Source organism: Jaculus jaculus, chromosome 1 (assembly GCF_020740685.1).
Source record: "Jaculus jaculus isolate mJacJac1 chromosome 1, mJacJac1.mat.Y.cur, whole genome shotgun sequence".
Lineage (NCBI taxonomy): Eukaryota > Metazoa > Chordata > Mammalia > Rodentia > Dipodidae > Jaculus > Jaculus jaculus.
Window position 1 is genome coordinate 110,809,863 of NC_059102.1, and position 25,359 is coordinate 110,835,221.

Genomic DNA, 25,359 nt, shown 5'->3' on the forward strand with positions numbered 1-25,359 from the left:
CTCAGTCTCTCCCTCTCTCTCTCTCTCTCTTCTCTCTAACTCTTGTATATTAGTTATCTTTTTCCTCATTTTCGTAGTGGGCACTGACCTGTAACTCCCAGTACCACCATGGGGCTATCACCCACAATGAGCTTTTGATCAGAGAAACCTACAAGGTATCCTAAAAGACAGACAGATTTCTGTCAGAGTACTTGATGACCCACCAAAGGTTAGTGGTAAGACCCTACTGCTAAAGACACCATATGCAGTTGACACATAAAATGGAATGGTATGGCTGGAAACTAGAAGAGAGTCAGTCCCCAGACAGTCAGTGCGTCTAGTACCAGAAGGTGCTACATGGGCGACTGGGGGAAAATGACCAATATCTGTCCAAGAAACTCATGTGTGGTGGTTTGATTCAGGTGTCCCCCATAAACTTAGGTGTTCTGAATGCTAGGTTCCCAGCTGATGGATATTTGGGAATTAATGCCTCCTGGAGGGAGTGTATTGTTGGGGGCGGGCTTAAGGGCTTTATAGCCAGTTTCCCCATGCCAGTGTTTGGCACACCCTCCTGTTGCTGTGGTCCATCTTCTGTTGGCCAGGGGGTGATGTCCACCCTCTGCTCATGCCATCGTTTTCCCCTGCCATCGTGGAGCTTCCCCTCGAGCCTGTAAGCCAAAATAAAACTCTTTTTCCCAGAAGCTGCTCTTGGTTGGGTGATTTCTACCAGCAATGCGAACCGGACTGCAACATCATGGTTGAACCTACTTAGCAGCAAATAACCTGTTGTGATGCCCACACAAGTACAACAGTGGCACACAGCCATGGTGGGGAACCAACTGCTCTTGATTTGCCTAACTGATCCCCTCAGTGGTAGGGGACCCATAGTTGGAGCTGGGAAACAAGTCAGAGCCATATCCAAACATTAGCCCACTCTCCAATATCAAGCTACCATCAATCATGGGCTACAAGAGGGCCTACACCTATTAAATTCTCTATAAAAATGTAAAGGTTATCTCATTTGTCCTGGTACTAACTTACTCTCCGTTGGAGAATCTGCTTCTCTTTTTCAGATAGATGCAGATCCTAAGGAGAGAGACACTCCATCATACCTCAAAAGGTCCCCGGCTGAAACTAACAAAAATTGGCAAAACAAGCAAGGGTGCTGTTTTCCTGATGAACCGGATACCAGCACAAGGGGGAAGGAGACCAACACAGAGAAAAATCAACGCCTACCAAATCAGAGAACCAGAGCCTCAGAGGCCCCCAACACCTCATCACTGAAGCAGACCAAAAATGAACCCAACATGGCTCAGGGAAATTTTGCGGAAGAGGGGGCGGAAAGAATGTCAGAGCAACATGTTGGGTCATGATATGCAGAGACATTTATCTTACCCATAACTGTGGGCTAACTCCACAATGCATGACCCATATACCTCAACAAGGAGGGGCCAATGGGGAGGAGGTAGGTCATTGATGGGCCTAATAATGGTACCACACTGACGGTATTTGCTGAATAAAAAACTAATTAATAAAAAAAATTTTTTTAAAGCTGTGCAAACATTGGTTAAGACATTAACCCCTTTTTCTTTTTCTTTTTGGTTTTTCAAGGTAGGATCTCACTCTAGCACAGGCTGACCTGGAATTCACTATGGAGTCTCAGGGTGGCCTCAAAGTCACAATGATCCTCCTACCTCCGCCTCCGGAGTGCTGGGATTAAAGGTGTGCGCCACCACACCTGGCTTAACCCTATTTCTATTTCCTCATCCTAAAAAAGAAAATGAAAGAGAATGCATGTGTGTATGTGTGTGTGTACAGAATAATTGCAGTCAGTAGATTTATAGAGTAACTGTAGTCTACAGATTTAGCGTAAAGAACAGAAAATTTGCAGAATGGGAAAAAACTCTGTATTCAGGCCTACTTACCAGTAACTCAATGCAACGAGTTTAGCTAGCTTGTAACAAGTAATCTTCTAGTAACTGTCAAATACATGGCATAACGAGATTAGTAAATCCACCAGTCTCCATGTAACAGGAAGCATTAAGAAACAGAAAAATCCTGCCTTGAAGAACTAGGAAAGCAGCTGATGAGAAAGACAACTAAGACCTAAAACACGACCTACCATGCACAGTGTAGTTGATACTATGAGAAAGGAAAGCAAGGGAATGTCTTGGAGGAAAGGCTAATGCTAGTTTGACATTTATGTGAGAAACCATGAACGCTTTACAGAGCATACTCCATTGGGGCAAACAAAATGCAAGAAATTGGATTTTGTTGTTGTTTCCAAGATCAGGTCTTGCTCTAGCTCAGGCTAACCTAGAATTCACAATGTAGTCTCAGTGTGGCCTTGAACTCACGAAAATTCTCCTAACACTGTCTCCTAGGTGCTAGGATTAAAGGCGTGCAACACCACACCCAACTAAAAAATTGGAATTTTCAAGAAACTAACCTAAATTACTAAATAATTCAATAATTATCAGTAACTATAATTAATTATACCTCAAATATACTCTTATCTAATACTAGTATAACCTTTAATACAATAGAACACAAAAATCTGCCTCTGTCTTATTGGAAATGACTACAATGTTTTTGCATGATTTTCTAGTCTCATTTAAAGTAATTCAATGATATTTTTGCATGGTTCTAAGAATAACCAAAAAAAATCTATTTGTCTTCCAATATTATATTTCAAGTTTACATACTTATTTTGGTATTTGCTTTGGTAAATTACTTATCTACTTATTTATTTATCTGACAGAGAAAGGGGGGGGGAGAGAATGGGTGTGTCAGGGCCTCTAGCCACTGCAAACAACTCCAGATGTGTGCGCTCCCTTGTGCATCTGGCTAAAGTGGATCCTGGGAAATCAAACCTGGATCCCTGGGCTTTGCAGGCAAACACCTTAACTGCTAAGCCATCCCTCCTGCCAAAAAGAAGGCTGCTGCCTCTTTTTTTTTTTTTTTGGTTTTTTCGAGGTAGGGTCTCACTCTACCCCAGGCTGACCTGGAACTAGGTAGTCTCAGGGTGGCCTCGAACTCATGGTGATCCTCCTACCTCTGCCTCCCAAGTGCTGGGATACCACCTCCAGCTTGACCTGCTATTTTTTTTAATTTAACATTTATTTATTTTAATTTTTTTATTAGTTATGTACACTGTGCATAGTCATGTTGGTACCATTGTTAGCCTTCTCCCTATCTTACCCCCTCTGCAGGGACCCTCCTCATTGGGGAATATGAGTAGTGCATTGTGGGGTCAGCCATCAGTTATGGGTAAGAGGCAATGTCTCTGTGCATAATGACCCACCATGTGGCTCTAACATTCTTTTTGCTCCCTCTTCTGCAAATTTCCCTGAGCCATGTTGGGCTCATTTTATTGACCTGCTATATACACATATTTTTTTTAATTTTAATTTTATTTATTGGCAAGCAGAGAGAGATAGGGAGAAGAGAGGCAGATAGAGAATGGACATGCCAGGGCCTCTAGCCACTGCAAACAAACTCCAGACACATGTGACTCTTGTGCATCTGGCTTATGTGGGTCCTGAGGAATTGAACCTGGGTCCTTTGGCTTCACAGGCAAATGCCTTAACCACTAAGCCGTCTCTCCAGCCCTGACCTGCTATGTTTTAATGAATAAAATAAATACCAAAAAAACACTTTCACGGGCTGGAGAGACGGCTTAGCGGTTAAGCGCTTGCCTGTGAAGCCTAAGGACCCCGGTTCGAGGCTCGGTTCCCCACGTCCCACACTAGCCAGATGCACAAGGGGGCGCACGCGTCTGGAGTTCGTTTCCAGAGGCTGGAAGCCCTGGCGCGCTCATTCTCTCTCTCTCTCCCTCTATCTGTCTTTCTTTCTTTGTCGCTCTCAAATAAATAAATAATTAACTAAAAAACAACAACAACAACACCAAAAACACCCAACACTTTCACATAACAAACTGGAAAGTTTTGGTGAAAGGACATTGCCTTCCAATTAACATACAGAAATTGGAAAGTAAAAAGAGTGCATGTTGTAGAAGAGGAAGGGATGGGACAATTTCTTCCAGACTTCCTATTAGTTACTTACAGTGCTGATCACAATCAACTCTGGCAAACACTACTTGATTTTTATCCGGATATTCTTCCTTAATGACATCAGATGCTTCCTCAAAAATTGGATGCAACATCTGGCTGAAACGACACCTATACACAGACAAGGATACCAATTAGAAGTGAAATGTAGAAGTAATAAAGTCTAACTTCAGTTATCATTCACTGATATTTAGTATATACACAATAAACTTGTGAGATAATCCTATGTTTAATTTATCCGTGGGTCCTGATGTCTGTCACTGAATGGATAGGAAGGCAGTTTTGAACTCAAACACTGCACTCCAAATACTATATAATTTTTAAAGTTTTTTTTTTTTTTTTTTTTAACCAGAAGTAATTGTCAGTATATTATGGAGCACACAGCCAGAAAGCAAGTCAGCACCATCCTCTGTGGTCCACACTGCTGTAGTGTGAACTGCTGAGGCTGAAGTGCTTATAGAAGAAATTAGCTTTCTCTAAATGGTGAGCATATTTTTATAGTAATGTGCAAACTGAATTTATTGCAAACATAAGATTAATCCACCTAGCTATTCTACCAAATCTCAGAGACAAGTTAGTATACCAAATAAATCAGTTAATGAAAATGATACATAGTACATAATTGTTTCCCTCCAAAATGTATCTCCTCACTGAAGTGGGTTTTTATATCTGTAAGCATGTTATCATACTAAGTCCAGAAACAAATATTTTAAGTTTCCAAAGACTTCTCACCCATGTTCATCTTCTCCCAACCACCCAGCCAGTCTCTCAAAAATGAAGCAAAATATACATAATATTCCAGAAACTTTTTACTCCTAATCCTAACTGTCCCTTAATCTGTCAAATCCCTTCACAAAGATATGTTGTAGGTCATTAAAAGGGGACTTGATGAAGAGAGAATTAGCATACATATACAAGCAACTAGACACTTCACAAGGAGAAAGTATTAAGGGGGATAAGTTAACAAACTGTAACTGCTACTATTGCTTCCAGAGCCCTTGTGCACCAAGAAAGGTATGTGAGTGAAGCCTCTGAACTCTAACCCATGCGTGATTTTACAGATATTAGCAGTGATCCAATAAAATATTGTAAAGCTTGTGAAAAGATATAATGCTATACCTCCTCCCTATTTCTTCTTGTATCTATCTTTCTAGCCTACTCACCTGACTTCCTAAGGAGATGTCTTAGAATTTAGGAGACACAATCTGTATCTTCAGACTCTGCTTTCAAGTGGTCTTTCCTCTTTAGCATCTTAAATCTCCCATCTGGGATAGGTGGGTAGGGTCTGTGGACATCATGGACCATTTCTTATTTGACTATTCTAATAAGCATTCAATAGATGTCTATTAAATGAGTAATAAGATAAATTGAAGAATAACAAAGGTTGGAACCCCAGTTTTGTAAGTAAATTTTTCTGAAAATCGAATGGGTAGAGGACAGGGAGAGGCAAGGAATAGGGTTTGATTTACAGTTTCTTGAAAAATGAAATATGGCTTAGTAAAAAATTAATGGAGAGACTTCTGGCTTGAGCAAAGACAAGACTCACATGGGTTCTTTCTCTCTGTACTGTACAGTTTGCTGTCCAGTAAGTATTGAAGCCCAGGTTCACGTTTAAAATAGCATCAATTTTAATACTAAAAAACTTAAAGCAGAAGGTGAAGAAACAGTTCAAATCCATTATTATTGCATCTGCATACACATGTATCCATACATGGGTAAATGTTACATTTATAAAACTAACACCAAAAAAGCAACAGATTCATTTAAGAAAAAGTCTGAACCCAACCTCCAACCTTGTGCTTAAATCAATCCTTATCTAATCAGCCAAACAGGTAAAGGTCTTTACTAAGTTTTAGATTTAGACATAGTTGAATTTAAATCCCAATTCCACCACTCCTAAACATGACTTTTCTGAGCCTAAATTTCTTTAACCTAAATGTTAATTATAGCACCTACCTGCAGAACATTCCTGAGCACTGAAAACAATCTATGCAGGACTTGGTACTACCAGTATTCTATTAATTATCTACTTTAAGTCCAGTATTCTCAGAGGCAGCTATGTAAGAGTGAACTTCCAGAGAGAATAGAGTCTAGCCTTAAGGACCAAAGAGAGTAGGTCCGTGTCCTACATAAAATTACTCAAGTTCTCTCCATTAAAAAAAAACAAACTACTAATTCACTAGCAACTCAAGGTATTTTTTAGTTAGCATGTTTTATCAACTATTATTAGTTCGTATTTTCAATTCAATTTTTTAAAAAGGTCAATAGTGTGTACTATTTTACTTACTCATAACAACTCAATCAGGAGAATCACATTCTAGTTATTCCTGTGTAATAATCTAGTCAGGAAACCATAGAAAAGTACTTTGCTCCTCTTTATCTTAGTTTTCTTGTTTGCATAGTAGACTAAACTAGATAAGTTTGCATAGTAGACTAAACTAGATAAGTTTCCACCCAGTTTTATGGCTAATATTAATCCTAATTTGCCACAGAAAATGCTATTTTGTTATATATTTTTATTAATAGTATTTTCCTTACATAACTTCAATGTTTTATTAAAGTTCTTTATATACCTTTATCATATATACATTCACTCACAAGATAGTTATGTATTTATTGCCATATGCTCTGCAATATACTTGGGAAATAATGTTTAAAATTATACCTATGGAGCCAGGCATGGTGACACAAGCCTTTAATGTCAGCACTTGCAAGGAAGAGGTAGATCACTGTGAGTTCAAGGCCAGCTGAGCCTGAGACTAAATAATGAATTCCTTACCTTGAAAAACCCATATAGATATAGATATATGAACTATTTTCATAAAGCAAACAATATATGAAGGAATCAGTATCTAGACTGCAGCATCTGTGTGGGCTATGTATGACTGGGCAGAGTTGGAGTATTAGATGAAATGCAGATGATCCTTGGCTTATAAGGGGGGTAAGTCCAATGAATCTAGTGTAAATTGAAAACATCCCAAGATAAAAATACATTTATTATACCTGATTGATTATGCCAAGCATAGCTCAGAAATACAGTCCACAAGAAGTACCTCTCATTACTACAAGAAAAGTCAAACTGAAAGTATGGCTCTTATTGAATGTATTATCACTTATGGACCATAGTAAAGTCAAAAACAATTATACACTGAATCACATTAAGTTAGGGACCCTTTGTGTAAGAGTTTCTAATATGGCTTGAGAGTAGGAATACTTATGTAGGGTATGACCTGAAGAAAGTAGTTTTTAATTAAGGTTTAAAAGATTTTAAGTAAAGAAGTACTTCATCTAGGCAAAAAAAAAAAAAAAAAAGACAGAAATCCAGTAATAAGAGTACAAAATTTCACAGGAAATTTAAGCAAGCAGAATGTAAGAATAGAAAGAGACAAAAGATACAGTTGTATTGAGAGGAAAAGACCAAATCATGAGAGGTTTTCTACACCAAGGTAAAGGATTTGAACTTTAAGCCAATGTTTGATGAAACTTAATATGGGATGTGAACTAACCTAATCTGCATCATAAGAACGAACTCTGGCTTATATTATAGAGAACAGAATAGACTAGAGCACAGAAAACTAAGTGAGAAGAACGTTGTAGAAATCTACGTCTACCGCAGAACTGCAGTTGGCCTCAAGTAGGATAATCACAGCTAGCAGGCAATAAGCCTACAAGGATATGTGTCAAACCTCCCTTCAGCTAATTCTCCCATTTTTCTGTCCCTCCATGACATGTTCCTTAATATCCACTACATATCATGTCTTTGTTATTGACTCTGAGAAAACTAGTAGACATGATCTCTTCCCTCAAAATCAGCGTGCCTTCTTCTTATGAGCGGAGCAAATGGAAAAAGGAACGAATGAAAAAAGAGGGGAGAAGAAAACCAAAGGAAAAACAAAATCACTTACCAGTCAGCATAAAAATTGACTAAAGCAACATCAGCATTATCTGAAATTGGAAAAAAAACAGTTAATTGTGTCTATGTAATTTTGACATATGTTGAAGTTATGATTTTCATCATGATATTTTCCCCATATGTAAAGGGCCAATTAAAAACCCACAAAGGCAATTATCTGTCACTGAAATATCCATAGGTACAGTCATGGTTAACTCACAGAGTTTGTTCCTTGTTCTATTATCTCTCCTATATTTTCATTGCATCACAAATGAATTAAAGCAGAAACAAAATCAAGATCAGACATGCAAAGTACTAACTTTAAGTGGAATGATCTGGAGTTTAGTAGTCCATTTTTTAAAAATTTATGTATTTATTTATTTGAGAGCTAGAGAGCAGGAATGGGGGGGAGAGAAAGGGGGGGGGAGAACAGGCATGCCAGGGACTTCAGCCACTGTAAACAAACTCCAGACTCATGCACCATGTATGCACCTAGCTTACATGGGTCCTGGGGAACTGAACCTGGATCCTTTGGCTTTGCAGGCACATGCCTTAACCGATAAGCCATCTCTCCAGCCCTAATAATCCATTTTTAATATTCCATAGTATCTGAGAATTAGGTGTGCAAGTCCTAGTGTCTTTCATAGGAGAGAACCGTACAGGTAAGCGACTGCTTGCTCTCAGATGCCTCACCTAGTAGTAGAAGGGAATCTAAAACTAGCAGTGATGTACAACATGTATCTTTTCTAGTTCCTATCTGCTGAATATTCTGTTGCAAAAATAACTTACTACTCCTACTCATTTGCATATCAGGATGCAGACATAAGAGAGATAACATTGTTCCTTTTGCTTAAACCTAATTCAGAGACACTTACAAACTCCTCAAAAACACACCAAAATCTTACATAAAGATGTCACAGAATTCGGAAAATGAAAGAATGGCATATGATCTTAAAATTCCATCCTTTTCCACCTTATGGCAGTTTTTATCCACTTGTCTAAATCTAGAGCTGTGATACAAACTGTGGTTCCTGGATCTGAACAGAAACACCATTATCACCTAGGAACTTACACAAATGCAAATTAGGTAAGGTGCAACAGTCTCTCTCAGAAACTGGGGAATCACCAGTACTGATATTGATCAGCACCCCCCCCCACATGTTTAAGTTTAAAAACACTGCTTTAAAGAAACCTCATGAAATGGGACTCTTCCATTAATGTTCTGAGGACACAAAGCAATGAATGAAGCCAAAGAGCTACTTTTAATTTCTTTTATCTGCAATACTTTTGGCTTTCTCATATGAAAACCAGTCAAACAATGTTCTTAAAAAAGAAACCATATACACACATTTTAATAAAGAATTTACAAATCTCCTACACTATAATTTTCTATCAATCATATCTTGATTTTTCCTTTATTGTTTGTAAAAATCAGAATGTCTTTTCTGTAAAATCACACTGTAAGCAAATAATGCAGTCAGAAAAACTTACTGAACTTTATGGGATCAGTGCTACTAAATGAAATCAGAAAACATGATTTAATTAGGATAAAATAGGTTTTAAAAAGCCAGGCATGGTGGAGCACATCTTTAATCCCAGCACTCAGGAGGAAGAGGTAGGAGGATCACTGTGAGTCTGAGACCACCCTGAGACTACATAGTGAATTCCAGGTCAGCCTGAGCTATAATAGCCAGACCCTACCTCAAAAAAAAAAAAAAAAAAAAAAAAATCTGGGATCTTTCCTAAGGTCATTAATATTTACTTGGGCACAATGAAACAGAAGAACTCTGGGCCTCAGAACACTACATACCCTGTTGGAACAATAATTATAGAAGACAAACACATAAAAAGGTTTAAAGTATTACTTATAACCCAGGAAAGAAGATACACACTTTATAACATTTTACTAATAATCAAAAACAAGAGTTTTTTTTAAACTCAGTAAACCAGAATGCCAGTTCTCCAACTTTTCTAGATTAACTGAAATTTTATTGTGTTTCTGCATATAAATTATTTATAAAGTGAAAAACAACCAAAAGTATCAAGATACTTACTTAAAATTTCATCTATGTTCTCTGTATCAAGACTTGTTATTTCAGCTGTTACAGGTGTAAAAATCCAAGTCACCTGAAAGTTTTAAAAATGTAGTATTAAGTTTGGGGAGATGCCTCAATGGTTAAAGGTGACTGTTCCACAAGCCTGCCAACCCACATTTTCGCTCTAGCACCTATAAAGCCAGGTACAAAGAGGCGCACATGTCTGTAATAACAGTGCACTAACAGCAATGGGAGATAGAGACTGGAGATTCTAAAGTTCATGAACCAGGTAGGCTGGCCTTCTCAGTAGTAAAAACAAGAGAATCTGTGTCAAACAAGGTGGAGAGGACTAACATCCTCAAGTTTTCCTCAGACCTCTACACACATGCTATGACACATGCGCACCCATACACACACACACACACACACACACACACACAAATGTAATATTAACAAATGTTTACTCAAAAAAGTAAAACCTTTAAAAAAAAACTAATAAAATTGGTTGCACTTTTTATTTTAAAAGATCATCTATCAATAGATTTTAATCTTATTAACGAATCTAACCCTTCACTAGAATGAAACAGAAATAGTGATTCCTTCAGACTAGAAATTGGTCAGAGAATTCCTAAGCTTCCAAACACATACAGAAACTGTTTCTAACCAATTAAGAAAGCTGAATTCATTCACTCATTTTGTAAGCATTTAAACCAAAAGCCAAGTTTGCTGATTCTGTCCATGTTCCTTACACAGAACAAAATTATGAAGAAGATTTGAGGCAAACACCTGCCAATTGTAAAGCACAAGACATTCTTGCATTATTCTCACTTAACTGCTGATAATGTGAGAGCCCTTAAGAAAGTAAGAATGGAACTTTAATGTGTCTGACATTTGAAGTGTAAGTTTGTCAAAGAAAAATCTAACCTATCATGTGCAAAACATAAGATAACAAAATTTTAAACTAAGGCACAAATTCTTATTTATTTGCAAGCAGAAGGAAAGAGAGAGAGAAAGATAATGGCTGCATCAGGGACAACAACCACTGCAAATGAACTTCAGATGAACACACCACTTTGTGCATCTAACTTTATATGGATAGTGGAGAATTAACTCTACTCCCTAGGCTTGGCATGGCAAGTGCCTTAACCATTGAACAATCGCTCTATCCCATTGAGTGCCCACAGGAATTTTTTTTGTTTAAAAAATTGTTTATGAAAATACATTTGCTGAATGATTATGATTTTTATTTTATTTATAATTTTCAAAAATATTGATTTATTTGAGAGGGAGAGATAGAAAGGGTGCACCAGGGCCTCTAGCCACTTCAAATGAACTCCAGATATATGCATCAAGTAGTACATCTGACTTACATACACAATGGAGAATCAAACCTGGGTCCTTAGGCTTCACAGGCAAGCCCCTTAACCACTAAGCCATCACTCCAGCCCCACTGTGCTTTGTGTTGAATGACAACTAATGCCAGGCTCTGATCAAAGCACCATGAGGTATTCCTTTGGTCATCTACTTCATAGACACTTGAGTGCTCACAAAATAACAATTTAAAATTTTATAATTCACCAATAACTCAATTTAAATACTATCTAGATATATTGATGTTAGCATGCAAATAACCTCAATTAATTTTCTTATATTTTAAACATAAAAGCCTACAAATAACACTAGTCTTAACTAGCCGTAGTGGGGTGTAACCAATAACTAACTACCATGTCTGCTACCACCCAATAAATTATACTTTATTCAAAGGAAGGTATTTCCATTATAGCCAGTACCTCAAAATTAACTGCAAAGATCAGACTTCCCTCACTAGTCATTACTTGTTGCTGGGGGAGGACAGGCTATGGAACAATTGGCTACATTGGCATTTGAAAAAACAACAGAAGCAGAAAGTCTTTCTGACCTTCTCTTGCCCTTCTCTCCTGATGCAGCCCTAAAACAATTCTCTGACCTTCTTCTAAAGTAGGTCTTAAGATCCACATGAGAGACTCCCCAGACCTGAAGAAAAAAATACATATATATAGTACTATTGAAAACAGAGAAACAAAGAAATCTGAACAAACACGCCTTGCTAAGCTCCCCAGTTTCTTACCATTCAACTGTACTCCCCTTCTTGCTTGATTATACTTTTGCCTGATTTTCATTCTTCACCAAACAAAGCATAAAAGTACAGGTTGTCCCTTGTTTAATCTGCTTTTTTTTTAAAAGAGTCATGTATCTAGAATCCACTGATAAAACAAAATACTTTCTCTTATGTAATATCAGTATTTGACTAATGGATCCTTCCTCCTAAAATTAATTGTGGAACTCAATTATGTTGGTACAGTATGAGCACACAATTTTCTGTTGGAGAAAAACATTTGAAAACAGAAAAAATTATCAAAGAGGGATAAGCTGATCATTCCAACAGTCAAGTCATTAAATAACAGTATTCTGGAGTGCCTACTGGTACTGAGGAAACAGTGCTTCATGAGCTCTCCAACGAGTAGAGGTAACAGAGAGGAGAAAACTATGTTGTTGGGCTGCAGATGTGGCAATGATTTCTAGTTGCAGAATACATGGGAAACAGTTTTTGAAGAGTTAGCTATTACCTATTAAGACATATGTTTACAGAGAACTTAGTTTAAATTCTCAATTTAATTGCTTTTTATTCTGAAAACTTACATAGCAAAACATATATGATAGACATTGTTTTGTAAAAAGGAATCAATAGTTGACTTAAGGTATTAAATAAATAAAAATTACTTTAACACACTGCACTGGTAAACTCAGCCAACAGTTGTTTAAGAGGGTCTAAAGCAAGAAAGCGGCCTCTGACAGAAAGAATAACCACTCCCCTTGCTCAGGAGCGAAGGAGGTATTTTCCTATTACCACTAACATTTCTGGTATTCTTTCTGTTTCTTTCCATGTCAGATCTAAGCAAAAACAAGACTCTCCTGGAGAAGCATATCACTATTGTTATTGTTGTTTTTATTTAGAGTCAAGGGAAACTTTAAAAGTTTTAAGATAAGAAATATATGAAAAGCTGGGCATGGTGGTGCACGCCTTTAATCCCAGCACTCAGGAGGCAGAGGTAGGTAGATTGCTGTGAGTTCAAGGCCATCCTGAGACTACATAGTGAATTCTACATCAACCTTGCCTAGAGTGAGAACCTGACTTGGAAAAAAGAAAAGAAAAAAAAGAAATATATGAAAAGTTTTAACAGAAGACTAATAGTTATAAAGAATATAGTTTTAGGGCTGGAGAGATGGCTTAGCGGTTAAGCGCTTGCCTGTGAAGCCTAAGGACCCCGGTTCGAGGCTCGGTTCCCCAGGTCCCACGTTAGCCAGATGCACAAGGGGGTGCACGCGTCTGGAGTTCGTTTCCAGAGGCTGGAAGCCCTGGCACACCCATTCTCTCTCTCTCCCTCTATCTGTCTTTCTCTCTGTGTCTGTCACTCTCAAATAAATAAATAAATAATTTTTAAAAAAAAGAATATAGTTTTAATAATGAAATTATCAGCATGACACACACATATATAAAGACTTGGTCATTTTTTCCAGTTCACTTTCTTGCTATTATAACAACTTCTACAATTTGTCAGATAATTTCTTCAACATGTACTTACTATAAGAGTTACTACACATCTCAACTGAAAATGTGTAATGATGTCATCTTTCACAGAAGAACGACACACAAGTTAGATGAGCAATGTTGCACAAAACTCATTTTCACAAAAGCATGAGTAATTACATAAAGGGTGTTTTATTGTTTTGTTTTGTTTTGTTTTTAAACTGAGGTTCCTGTGTGAATCACAGGTAGCCCTCAAGGCCACCTAGCTGGTTAGTTATAATAGTAACAGCATTTCTACAGCACTTCAATGCCAGGGAGCAAGCATCCTGTTGCCTCCTCAATGCTCCACATTTTTGCTTCACTCACCTTGTAGGCATGATCTACTCCACCTAAAGTGCCCTCTTCTGCACAACTGAATCAGCAGTCCTTGTGGACTAACCTCTTTCAGGAAGCTTTGCTTTTCCCCATAGAAAATAACTTTGCTTTCAGTAGCCCAGTATATTGCATTGGGGGTGGGAGGAATAGAAAAAGTAGTTAGTGACAGGAAATAATAGGAGTTACTGAAAAATTAAGTTTCTCTCTAGATTACACAAGTTTAAGTGTTGATTATATGACAGGGTATTTTAGAAATGTATTTTATAATTATTTTTTGTTAACCACTGTCTTAAGGTTAGGTCAAGTTTTGTTACAGTATTAACAATATATCCATCCTTTACTACTAGCACGTACAAAATACCGTGAAACTCAGAGCTAAACACCAGTACTACACCTCTTTCAAAACAAACAACAACAACAACAACAAAAACCCACAAAACAATAATTGAGTAAAGCACTAGCCAGTACTAATAAGATGAGTTATTTTAAATAATTTCACAAGCCAGGCTGCTTCTCCTCCCTGGAGGCCAAGTCTCTGACAGTAACTGCAGCCCACTCTTACTCTCAGTTTTACATTTAGCTGGCAAAAAGAAGCATAAAGGTTCACAGTTGGTTGCAAGGAGCTCAATATGGAAAGACCCCGGGAGAATGAGGCTGACAGGAACTAAAGGCCTTGAAGTTGGATATCAATCAAGAAGCATCCCACACTGTTAGTATTCCCAAGAGCAATATAATGAACTAGAAGTTCAAAAAGAAAGGAAAAACAATATAAGTAGATAACACTTGGAAGCTTTTTAACTCTTAAATTGCTCAGTGATACAGCCTTCCTGTAAGGTAACCTATATCAGAACTAATCTGCATTTATAAACAAGCATCACAACAATGAAAACATTTTTCATTAAATACATGCAGATGTTGGGTAGATGAATATTATAGCAAAAAATTACATACAGGTAATATAATTACCAATCCCAAATAAAGCCAGTTAAATCTATGGTCAAATAAAAAGAAACAAAAATTGTTGCAATTCCTGTTTTATTTTTTGCTATTATTTAAATGAAAAAAATATACGTATACATAATATAAATTTTTTCACTTTACACAAAACTGGGATGAACTAAAAAATTACCTGAAAGACCTTAAAGAGGATAAACTCTGACCTTAAAGAGGATAAACTCACTATAAAAGGAGTTACATAGGGCTGGAGAGATGGCTTAGCGGTTAAGCGCTTGCCTGTCAAGCCTAAGGACCCCGGTTCGAGGCTCAGTTCCCCAGGTCCCACATTAGCCAGATGCACAAGGGGGTGCACGCGTCTGGAGTTCGTTTGCAGTGGCTGGAGGCCCTGGAGCGCTCATTCTCTCTCTTCTCTCCCTATCTGCCTCTTTCTCTCTCTCTCACTATCAAATAAATAAATAAAAATAAATTGAAGGAAAAAAAGGGGTTACATAGTCAGGAATGAGCTTCTCAATATTTGGAAATAATTTTTTCTTAAAATTATCACCTTTTTACTTTTCTAGAACTCAAACTCTTAGCAACAACAGTATTAACAAAGTATGGGAATTTGGAGAAAAAGCAAAATGAGAACTATGTTTTGTTTTGTTTTTTAATGTATCCTGGCATATAAAAGTGAAAAATGGTGGGGATGAGGAGAAAATGTCCTATTTATGATGGTCTTCCAAGTAGTAGATGGCACTGGTTCTTGTAAGTCATATTCCAGAAAAGCACTTGCAAATATATGCCAGAAGAAAAATATGACTGTTCTTCTTTGAGCCCCACTGTATTTCCTGCCAGAATTCCTGCCATGAAATGAAGTTCCTTTAGAAAAGACTCATGGTTTGGATATTAAATGTCCCACAAGGGCCATGTGCTAAAGGCTTGCTTCACAGCCTGTAGCACTGTGGAAAGTCTAAAGTTTAGAAGGTGAGGTTTCATCAAAGGATATTAGGTAACTGGAAAATGTCCTAAAGGATATACTGGGACTTTGCCTCTTTCTATTTTGCTTCATAGCTACCATGAGGTGAGCAGCCCCCTCAACCACAAGAGGCATTCTCTTTTTTTGTTATGTACTATTTACAAATACTTCAGAGTCAACCATTACAGGTCAAGCAGTAGGTGGAATGGGTGTAAGGGTGTAAATACCATTATACAGTATATAACTAGCAAGATTATCAATTCTGGGGGCTGGAGAGATGGTGTAGCAATTAAGCGCTTGCCTGTGAAGCCTAAGGACCGGGTTCAAGGCTCGATTCCCCAGGACCCACATAAGCTAGATGCACAAGTTGGCTCATGCATCTGGAGTTCATTTACAGTGGCCGGAGGCCCTGGTGCACCCATTCTTCTCCCCCCTCCTCACCACCACCTCTTTCTCTGTCTGTTGCTCTCAAATAAATAAATAAACAAAAAAGGAATATTAAGATGATCAGGTTTTACTTTCATATTAAAAATGAGAAGATTTATTTCTCAAATATGTTAATAGTCATACACACTACAGCAAATCCATTATCTATCCTCAAAGAAATTAACTGCAACATTGGACAATGAGAATTATTTTGTATATCAATACTCTCTTTTTGCTATGCTTTCAAGAACACCCAAGTTAGGAAATTTACAGAAGAGGGGGCAGAAAGAATGTTAGAGCCACACGGTAGGTCATTGTGCAGAGACATTGCCTCTTACCCCTAACTGATGGCTAACCCCACAATGCACAACTCATATTCCCCAACAAGCAGGGTCCCTGTGGACGGAGGAAGACAGGGAGGAGGCTAATGATGGTATCAATATGACTGTATTTACACTGTGTACATAACTAATAAAAAAAAAGAATACCTGAGTTAATTTAACACAGAACTGAACAGACACAGTTACTGAACAATCAACACCATTAAAAGTCAGACAACTAAATATTATGCTTCTTGATAGTATGCAACAGGAAACAATCATGCAACAACAAAATAGAAACTGTTATCAATCTAGCTAAGTCCACTTGTGTACAGGAAATACTGGTTATAAAGGAGTATGTGAAACTGACACCATAAGGAAGCAAGTGGCCATAATTAGAATACAATAAAATCTATGCAAAAAAATGGCAGTATATGTTCATTTGCAGTGGACCCTTAGACAAGAAGAATTCAGGAAGAAGGGTTGGGAAGGTGGAACAGGAAAAGGAAGGGAGCCAACATGCTATAATGTGTGAAATACAATATATCAATGGTTTTGTAAACATTGTAACTAAACACTGGATATACCCATATCTTTACTTAGCTTTTTTTCTTTTCTTCTTCTTCTTTTTTTTTTTTTAAATCTTATTTGAGAACAGAAGAGAAAATGGGTCTATTAAGACCACTGCATACAAAATCCAAATACATGAACCATTTTGTGCATCTGCTTTTACATGGGTACTAGAGAACTGGACTCAGGCCAGCACCTTTGCAAAAAAAAAAAAGTGATATTTTTAACTGCCTAGCCATCTCTCCAGGCTCCACACTTAGCTTTTTAAGAAAGCTTCAAGAAGCCAGGGATGGTGGCCTTTAATCTCAGCACTCGGGAGGCAGAGGTAGGAGGATCACTGAGTTCAAGAATACAGAATGAATTTCAGGTCAGCTTGGACTACAGTGAAACCCTACCTCAAAAAGAAAAAATAGCTTCAAGGTTTGTACTAAATAGATTGTTTTTTTCCTAGATTATACATATCCTTGAACCCCTTACTTGTCTGCTTCTGCTGTTAGTATATGCATTTCCAGTTCATAAAATGTAAAGAAAAAATGTCTATCTCATGCCAAAGAATATCTGTTTTACCACTGAACATAGTACAGCCTTCAATAAATATGTTTCTTCAGAGAGCGGTATGGTGACACATGCCTTTATTACCAACACTGTGGAGGCAGAGGTATGAGGATCACCATGAGTTTAAGGCCACCCTGAGAATACAGAATGAATTCCAGGTCAGCCTGAGCTAGATTGATACCCTACCTCGGGAAAAAAAAGTGTCTTCAGTGAATATTTGACTTATTTTCCATAATCACTTAGATCTAGAATAATTCTCAAACTCTTCAGAGTTCCTTATTTGAGTACCATGTTCTGAGATACAAATATTTTTTACTACTAAATCCCACAATTCTATTATTATTCTATTATTCTTCTATTATTAACGCTTGCCTGTGAAGCCTAAGGACCATGGTTTGAGGCTCAATTCCCCAAGACCCACATTAGCCAGATGCACAAGGGGGCGCATGCATCTGGAGTTCATGTACAGTGGCTAGAGGCCCTGGCACACCCATTTTCTCTCCCTCTCTCTCTCTCTCTCTCTCTCTCTCTTTCTCTCTGCCTCTTTTTCTCTGTGTCTGTCACTCTTAAACAAATAAATAAAAATGAACAAAAAAAATTTTATCTTTGTAACCTTACTATTATAGTTACCCAATTCGAAATGACAAACAGAATAGACCTTGAGTTGCCATGAACTTTTTGGAATGCCTATTTTAATTAAATAATGATTAGAAGAATCTTTACTATTATTCATATGCCACATACTACTTAGATTTTGCTTTCAGGCTTCCCCTCATAGAATATAAAACTCTCCTAGTAACAAGTGCAAAGCTTTCATATATATTAAAAGTCATTAATTCATAGCCTCCATCACTACAATGTTGTTCTTTAGCTCATGAAGCAGTTTTACAAAAGAAAAAATAGAGAATGACATTTATTTGTTCACAAAAATATAAATCTCTCCCCCTTGCTCACTTCCATTCCAATTTCTTAGTTGCCATGAAATAGAGGTAAAGAAAAAAGGAACAAGCATTGGCCTAGTTAGGAGTGTATTGTTTAATCCTCAAGACAATTTAGGTTAACAGACATGCCTTTCCATTCCAAATTCAGTAATAATACTTCCCAAGTTTCCCTTCAATAAACATGATTAAAGCAGATTTATTTTTCCTATTGTGAGTAACCTTCTACTAGTACTGTAAGTTGAGAATGTTGCTGAAATTTGCCAAGTATCCTTCCAGACTTTATTAAAATAATATTAGATCTAACATATATTAATTAAGGTCACTAGTTCATATAATTTTGATTGATCTGACATGAGAATGAGAAGTCAATTAAAATCTATTGTTGCAGACTCATTATTCTGTGTACTTGTATCTCCCATAACATCTGTTCTATTAACATTGCTGCTGTGCTGTTTTGCTGACAGGCTCTTGCAACTGTTACACCACCATTGTAACTGTGCCCTCAGATTTCTAAAATGTACTTTCTGTCCTTTTAAATATTTTTTGTTCTGTGTCCTACCTTAATAAGTAAATAAGATGGAAGGCTCCAGTCTTTTATCCCCAACAGATTAGAATCCCATATAGGTATGTTTTTAGAAGGGTTGAATTTTACCTTGTGCTCTAACATGAGAACTTTTAATAAACCAGTTAAGCCTGTTACATTTACTATAGATGTGTTCAGTCTAATTTTTTTTCAGTTTTTATGGTTTTGAAAAAATGCCCTTCCCTGTGACTACAAAGTTGTTTGTTTTAAAAGAGTAAGTAGTTCACTAGATATATAGGATTATTATTTTTTTCTTGTAGTGGTAATCACAATTAAGTCTTACATTCCTCCATACATGCTATTCTACATACTTCACGCTGCCATTCTATTCATCTTTAATACAGTATTACATTATGTTAACTAAGCTGCATATTTTACTGGAGTTTAGATAAAGTCCAGTCTTTACACTTTGGGCCCACTCTGGCCTTCTTTCTTTATTGTCCAAACTTCACTACTCACTTCAGCAACCGTTCATCTAACCTGTAAGTGCTCTCTGCCTCTTTCCTGCTGTTGCTCCCAATATTCTTAGCATGCTGGCTAGAAGCTTTGTGTCCTAGGTCTATGTGCTTTTAGTGCTTAATCATGAAAATTTTGCTAGGCAGATAGCAAACTGTTGATATGCAGAATTGTGAATTCCTGCAAGTCTTAGTTCAGTGCTTCTATCCACAAGGTCCTCATTCAAGGATGGCTACTAGCTGGTGTTAAGAGTGGGGTAGATGTTTTCTCTCAGTGAGCTGTTCATGAGAGACCTGCAATCAACACACAGAAGAGAAAAGTGAATGTGTTCAGCTCTGTAAAACAAAACTCTCTGGCAGTAATAATTTATAATGAGTTGAATTTTTCTGGGAGCTCATTCATGACATTTCCCAACTATAAGTAGACAGACTTCTTTGGTGGTGTCATGAAATTGTAGAATGCCTAAAAACAGAAATTTAAAGTTATCTGGTCAATCTGTTTCATCTAATTACTATGCTTGGTACAAAGAAAACAAATGATAAAATGGAATAAAACTTACACTCTCTTGGTGGGGAAAAAAAAAAGGGCAAAAAGAAAAGCATTTCTAAAGTGAAGAAAGAAGCTTTGTGTCCTGTGTGCTTCCTAGGCTTGATCATGGAAAACCTTACTGGTGGGTAGTAAACTGCTCAGAGGCAGAATGTGAATGTTTCCTTTGTACCAAGCATAATAGTACTTAAAAAGACTAAACCAAATAACTTTAAAGTTCTTCTATTACTAGGTATTCTACAGTTTTATTAAGACCACAAAAGAAGTCTCTCTCTCTCTCTCTCTTTTTTTTTTTTTTTTTTTTTTTTTTTTTGGTTTTTCAAGGTAAGGTCTCATTCTAGCTCAAGCAGACCTGGAATTCATTATGAAGGGATCCTCCTACCTCTGCCTCCCAAATCCTGAGATTAAATGCATGTGCCACCACGCCCAGCTAGAAGTAGCTTTTAAAGTTAAGAAAGGTAATAAAGAGTTTATAGGAAAACTCAACTCAATGTGAAGTATTATTTCCTAATTTTCAAATGCAAGGTTGTTAGTCCATGAAAAGGACTATGAAAATATCAAGACTCAGTAGCATATGTGCTTTCACAAATACATACACGAATGGTATAATTACAAAGTTTTTAAAATATGAATATTGTGATTTTCTTCTTTATTAATTTCCAATGGTTGTCAAAACAACTTTAAACAATATTTTTTTCTTTTACAATTCTAGAAGCCACTGGTCTCAGGGACAAATCTTTACCTTCTCCAGTGTCTACTGGCTACTAGCATTCTTTAGTTTATACAAATACCATTGCAATCTCAACCTCTATACTACTTTCTGTTTCTGTGTGTTCTCCTATTCTTGTAAGATACCAGACATTGGACTTAGGACCCTAAATCCAGGATGATTTCATCTTGAAATCTTTAACTAACTAACTAAACCTGCAAAAACCTAGCTTCCAAATGGGGACTCTCTAAATCACTACAGCTTTATGGTCTTTCTCACCCCAAATCTAAATTTAGATAGAACTATAAGCAGAAATAAAGAAGCTCAGGCTGGGGCAATAGCTCAGTGAATGGCACTTGGCTTGCAAAGACTGATAGCCTGGGTTCGATTCCCTAGCACCCACATAAAGCCAGATGCACAAAGTGGCACATGCATTTGGAGTTCATGTGCAGTGGTAAGAGGTCCAGATATACTGTTGCAGCTCTCCTTGGCAGCCATCTCATGGTCCCAGCATCTATACTTGGTCTCCACTGCAAACCAAGGTTCATCCTCATGGCCCTATGGGGTTTCTATGAAGGCATCCAACAAACCTGCTTCTCACTGCCAATGGCCATTTCCCAAACACAAGATCATGTTGCAAAATCAATGACCCTCTCTTTCCTGTATTTCTTATACTTCACAATACCAGGTAGGGTGCCAATTTGTTAATCCAGGGGGGGGGGGGCGATAAAGGCAGACTTTGAAGAACAGGACACTTCTTGAATACTCAGGCTCCTCCAAAAGAGTCTACAAATTCTTCCTGTTGCCAAAGTAGCCCAGGTTGGCTGGTCCAATCTAAAAGGTTGTAATCTCTCAAACATTTGCAGCTGAATGGGCAGCAGTTCACCCAAAGATTTTTCTTCCTGCACCATATCCCTCTTCCCACACTAGTTCATTTCTACGCAGAGCTACCCTGAACAACTTCTAAAGACATGGGCAAAACAACAAGCTTCTCACACAAACTGCTAGCCCAATCCAAGCAAAGCTCTTTCTCACCCTCAAAAGCCAAACCTCACAGTCCATAGTTCTTACTGTATTCAGGTCTTTCAACTCTGACCAGAATAGTCCATCAAGCTGTACTTACAGCACTGCAAAGTATTTCCTAGGCCAAGGTTTTAAATCCTTCTACATTCCTCTTGAAAAATCACCTCCAAAAGGCCAAAGCCACATAGTGTGGTGTCTAGCAGCAACCCCACTTCTGGTACCACTTTACTGTTGCAGTCAGTTTTGTGTTGCTTGTAGAAATCACCCAAACAAGAGCAGCTTGTGGGAAAAGAGGTTCATTTTTGGCTTACAGGCTTGAGGGGAAGCTCCATGATGGCAGGGGAAAACAATGCCATGAGCAGAGGGTGGGCATCACCCCCTGGCCCACATAAGGTGAACAACAGGAATGGGAGAGTGTGCCAAACACTGGCAAGGGGAAACTGGCTATAACACCCATAAGCCCACCCCCAACAATACACTCCCTCCTAGAGGCATTAATTCCCAAATTTCCTTCAGCTGGGAATCTAGCATTCACAACACCTATGTGTTCAAATCAAACCACCACACATACCCATGCTCACTTACTCTCTGTCTCTATTTATCTAACCATCCATCTATCCATCCATCCATCTACACACACATTTATTTTTAAAGAATGAAGCTCTTTGTGTATGTGTGCATATCTCAAACTTTATTCCTTCAGATTAAAAAATTAATGAATTTATACCATCCATTATTAAATCTGAAGTATTTTTTAAAATGCCATCTGTATTAATAATGAACTAAAATGTGTTTATTTTAAATTTAAGTCAAAATATATTTAAAACTACCTTCATTATTTTTTATGTTCATTTCAAGATGATCTTACAGATTTTGCAAATGATCTAGAACCGCTTCCAATGTTTCTTTCTGCATGTAAACTTGTAAACGGCTAAACATATGATATGAACAGGAGATCATCCAGTAATCTATATCCAAGAAGAAAATGTCTATAAAATAGTATTATTCAATGTGATAACTCACTTTGGATATTTGTCATTTACCTTACAAGAAAGATTAATACCCAAAGGCCTCATCTTTTTAATAAGAGCATCATACAATCATGCATTTTATGACCACCAAAGAAAACTCTCTCCCCAGGTATTTTTAGTGTTGTTTGAATATGTGTAAAATACTCTTTAAAGCAACACTTTTAGAATTGCACAATGGAGCACCTTAACAGGTCTCAAAATCAATCACTGAAGTTACATCAAACATTAACATAAAGAAGCAGAAAATATCACTGTCACAGAATGTACTACAGTTAAGTATTTTTGAAAAAATTTACTTACGTTTATATATACTAGAATGCAACATAAGTTTGTTTTTGTTTTGTTCTGAGTAATAGCTGAAATAAGTCTGAAAGCCTGCTATAAAATCATAATAAAATCTCAATATGAGATTTTCTAAATTTATACAATCTCATCTTAAATAGAATATAATTTCTGCTGCTGACTTTTTTCAAGATGTAAAAATGATCTTGGCAAGTCAATTTTTAATCTAGTAATATATTATGACTTTGTGTTTAGTGGAATTTATATTCCACTAAGATAGGTATCTCAGACTCTCCAAAGAAGATTAAAGCTCACAGCAGCCATAGACTATTAGTTCAACATGTAAACAGAACTCTGAGTTCAGGAGGCAAAGAGACCTAAGAGTTACATGGTAAGTGAGTGAGCTGGAATCAGAAACCTCTGACTCCTAGCCCTCAACTTATAGACTACATAAAATCACCAAAAGGCTAAGTTGTGATTTAATCATAACTTCTGCCAACTGTATTAAACAGTTCTAAGTGCTTTTTATGAGAATTCATATCCAGAAATGAATAATTATCTAATTCTTTTTGTGACTTGAACTTGCATTACTTTTAAAAATTCTTTGATTACTGAATGTGAAGTTTATAATTTGTATAATTTAAGCAAAAATTCTCTTTGAAGGCTGGGGAGATGGCTTAGTGGTATTTGCCTGTAAAGCCAAAGGACCTGGGTTCAATTCCTCAGGACCTACATAAGCCAGATGCACAAGGCGGCATATGAGTCAAGTTTGTTTGCAGTGGCTGGAGGTCCTGCTACCCCCATTCTCTATTTATCTCTCTCTCAAATAAATAAATAAAAATCATTTTTAAAAATTTCTATGATACTGTACGTGCTGTTTTGTGGGATTATTCTTTTTTTGTTTCTGTTTTTTCCTGACAGTATCTCAATTTAGCTCAGGTTGACCTGGAATTCATTATGTACTCTAGGGTGGCCTTGAACTCATGGCAATCATCCTACCTCTGCCTCCAAGTGCTGGGATTAAAGGTGTGCACTACCATGCCCAACTGGGTTATTCTTTCTTTGTATTTACCTATTTCAGAGAAAGAGAACAGGCACAACAGGGCTCCTAGCCACTGCAATTGACCTCTAGACACATATGCACCACTTTATGCATCTGGCTTTACGTGGGTACTGGGGAATCAAACCTGGGTCCTTTGGCTTTGATGTTAAGTGCTTAACCACTGAAGTTATCTCTAGGTATTTCTTAGATGATGCTAACAACTGTTAACTGCATGACATCACCCCTTGTCTGTTAACTGCTACATTTCAAATCCAAACAGGGGTATTTATTCAAAGTACAGTTCTGAGTGATCAGAATGAAGTTCAAATATTATGAAATTAAGAACTTCATGTACTCCCTCATTTAGTAAACAAATGTTATAAAAGTCAGATGGATTCAAAGTCCTTGAACCAGGGACCTCAAATATGGTCCCTCTTGCCTCCAAGTTTGATGGCCTAAGCTACTAAAGAAATGAAAAAGAGACATGATTTTCTTTTTAAAATTCATTCTGTAGTTAGTTAAATAAGTATTCTTCCTTCATCCCTGCTTGTTTTTTTTCTTCCTTTTTATCCAGTATTATATAACATTTTTGAAACAGAAGACAAAGTAAAGTAGTAAGGTGAAGAGCTGTAAGTGTAGGAAAGGAGAAAAAAATGCCACTCACTGTAATTAGCATAAATGAGTGCACAGAAATTCAAGAAAAATTAAAATTATGCTACATTTAGAGAATTTATAAGTATTAGGGTACAAATTTAATACGCAAAATTAAAAACACATAAAAAGTAATAGTATATAGTGGAAGAAGAAAAGTTATGTATAATGGGATCCCAAAAGGACACTAAAACCTTGCAAGTAACTTAACAAGGAATGAGAAACATAAACAAACAAAAACAGAAGCCTTTAGGGGGCTGGAGATGGCTTAGCGGATAAGGTGCTTGACTGTGAAGTCTAAGAATCCAGGTTCAATCCTCCAATACCCACATAAGCCAGATGTACAAGACGGCACATGGATCTGGAGTTTGTTTATAGTGGCTAGAGGTCCT

At 37.2% G+C, this 25,359-nt stretch overlaps 1 protein-coding gene across 2 annotated transcripts in view; it reads right to left on the reverse strand.

The window, feature by feature from the left end:
* Positions 1–25,359, reverse strand: part of Erp44 (endoplasmic reticulum protein 44) — a 96,132-nt gene that overhangs the window by 46,627 nt on the left and 24,146 nt on the right. Inside the window, exons 2-4 of one of the 2 annotated variants that reach the window (XM_004656961.3) lie at positions 9,996–10,068; positions 7,955–7,994; positions 4,045–4,160 (exon numbers count right to left, since the gene is read on the reverse strand). In XM_004656961.3, the coding sequence (XP_004657018.2) occupies positions 4,045–4,160; positions 7,955–7,994; positions 9,996–10,068 (229 nt within the window). Of the gene's footprint in view, positions 1–4,044; positions 4,161–5,212; positions 5,321–7,954; positions 7,995–9,995; positions 10,069–25,359 lie in introns of those variants that run through there. The other variant, XM_045157865.1, reaches the window with a different exon arrangement.